The sequence below is a fragment of the Tupaia chinensis genome, unplaced genomic scaffold, assembly GCF_000334495.1.
Source record: "Tupaia chinensis unplaced genomic scaffold, TupChi_1.0 Scaffold134911_1, whole genome shotgun sequence".
Classification (NCBI taxonomy): domain Eukaryota; kingdom Metazoa; phylum Chordata; class Mammalia; order Scandentia; family Tupaiidae; genus Tupaia; species Tupaia belangeri.
In genome coordinates, this window is record NW_006195195.1 from 1 (window position 1) to 1,233 (window position 1,233).

General features: G+C 61.2%; 1 protein-coding gene across 1 annotated transcript; it reads right to left on the reverse strand.

The window, feature by feature from the left end:
- Positions 1 to 174: 174 nt before the first annotated feature.
- On the reverse strand, positions 175 to 1,130 carry LOC102494157 (dynein heavy chain 2, axonemal-like; the record flags this gene model as incomplete). Its single annotated transcript, XM_006160936.1, has 3 exons — positions 175 to 399; positions 538 to 736; positions 1,039 to 1,130. Coding segments are annotated over 3 exons (516 nt in total), but the record flags the coding sequence as incomplete, so codon positions are not given.
- Between the last annotated feature and the right edge of the window lie 103 nt (positions 1,131 to 1,233).

Here is a 1,233-nt window from a genome sequence, read left to right on the forward strand (position 1 = left end):
GTGAGGAGAGGTGATGATAGGAGTTGGTAACTTAGGCCTGAGAAAGGGCAGGATGCTCTGGCGTGGGAAGGAACCGGGGTAACAGGATCACAGCCCAGGGTCCCGGTGGAGGGGGGACTGAACCCACCACAGGAGGGAACAGAGGCCTGAAGGCTAAATTCTTGGGGTGCTTACTCGAATGTATTTGATGGTCTGCTTCACACGATCGTACCAGAAGCCATAGTCGATCCAGAGGCGAATCAGCTCCAGGGGCGGCTGGGACCCGAACGTGTCCTTGGCCGGCATGTTTAAGTCGTCCATGAAGGTGATCATGCTCTTGCCCCCAAACGGCACGTAGACTCCCTTGGTCCGCTTCTCCACCCGGCTCTCGATGATGCTCTGCACGTTATTGGATGTGGTCTGGCGGAAAAGGGACAGAATGGGATGCCTGGGTCCCCCAAGAGAAGTGTGGAGCCCCAGGCATGTGGATCCCAGGGGAGGGCGCAGGCAGGAGAGCGCGGGGAGCTGGCAGCCTGGCCCCCGGGGCCCCACACACACCTGCGCAGACATGTTGACGACGAGCACTGACCACAGGCTGGAGGGCAGGGACTGCAGGACACTCTGGGCAATGGAGGTCTTCCCAGTGCCCACCGGGCCCACCAGCAGGACGGGGTTCTGGCTGGCCACCAGGTTGCTCACCAGGTAGTTGTAGCGAATGGTGTCGACGGTGGGCACCATGATCTTATAGAAGGGCGCGCTGGGAAGCAAAGGAACGGAGTCTCAGGATCGTGGGCCGCCCCCTTCCCCCTCCCACTTCATTCCCCGTTGTTCTCACCCTCTTGCAGCGTCACTGTCCAGTCCCCAACCCTGTGGGGCCTGGGGGCCAAGTGCTCCCTTGAGGTCCCTGTCCTGAGTCCTCTAGAGCCTGGGTCTTGTAAGACTCAGCCTTCTCTGGGATCCGCCTCCTCCCTACAGCTCAGCTGTGCTTCAGGGCCCGTCTCTCACCAAGCGCCCGCAGCTGCAGCCCCAAGCCCCGCCCACATCCCAGGTCCCACTCACTTAGGAGGGTAGCGCCAACTCTTAGGGAGCTTATTCTCAAATGATGTCCAACTCCGCATCTTGGGGTCCACAAAATACTCGTACACGGTGTCCTAAGGAGGGCACGTGTGTCCGGTTACCAAAGCCTCCCTCCAGCTCCCCCGGTCCAGGCCCAGGGACCACAGACCCCTGGGCAGAGAGAGAGCTGGGCCGGCC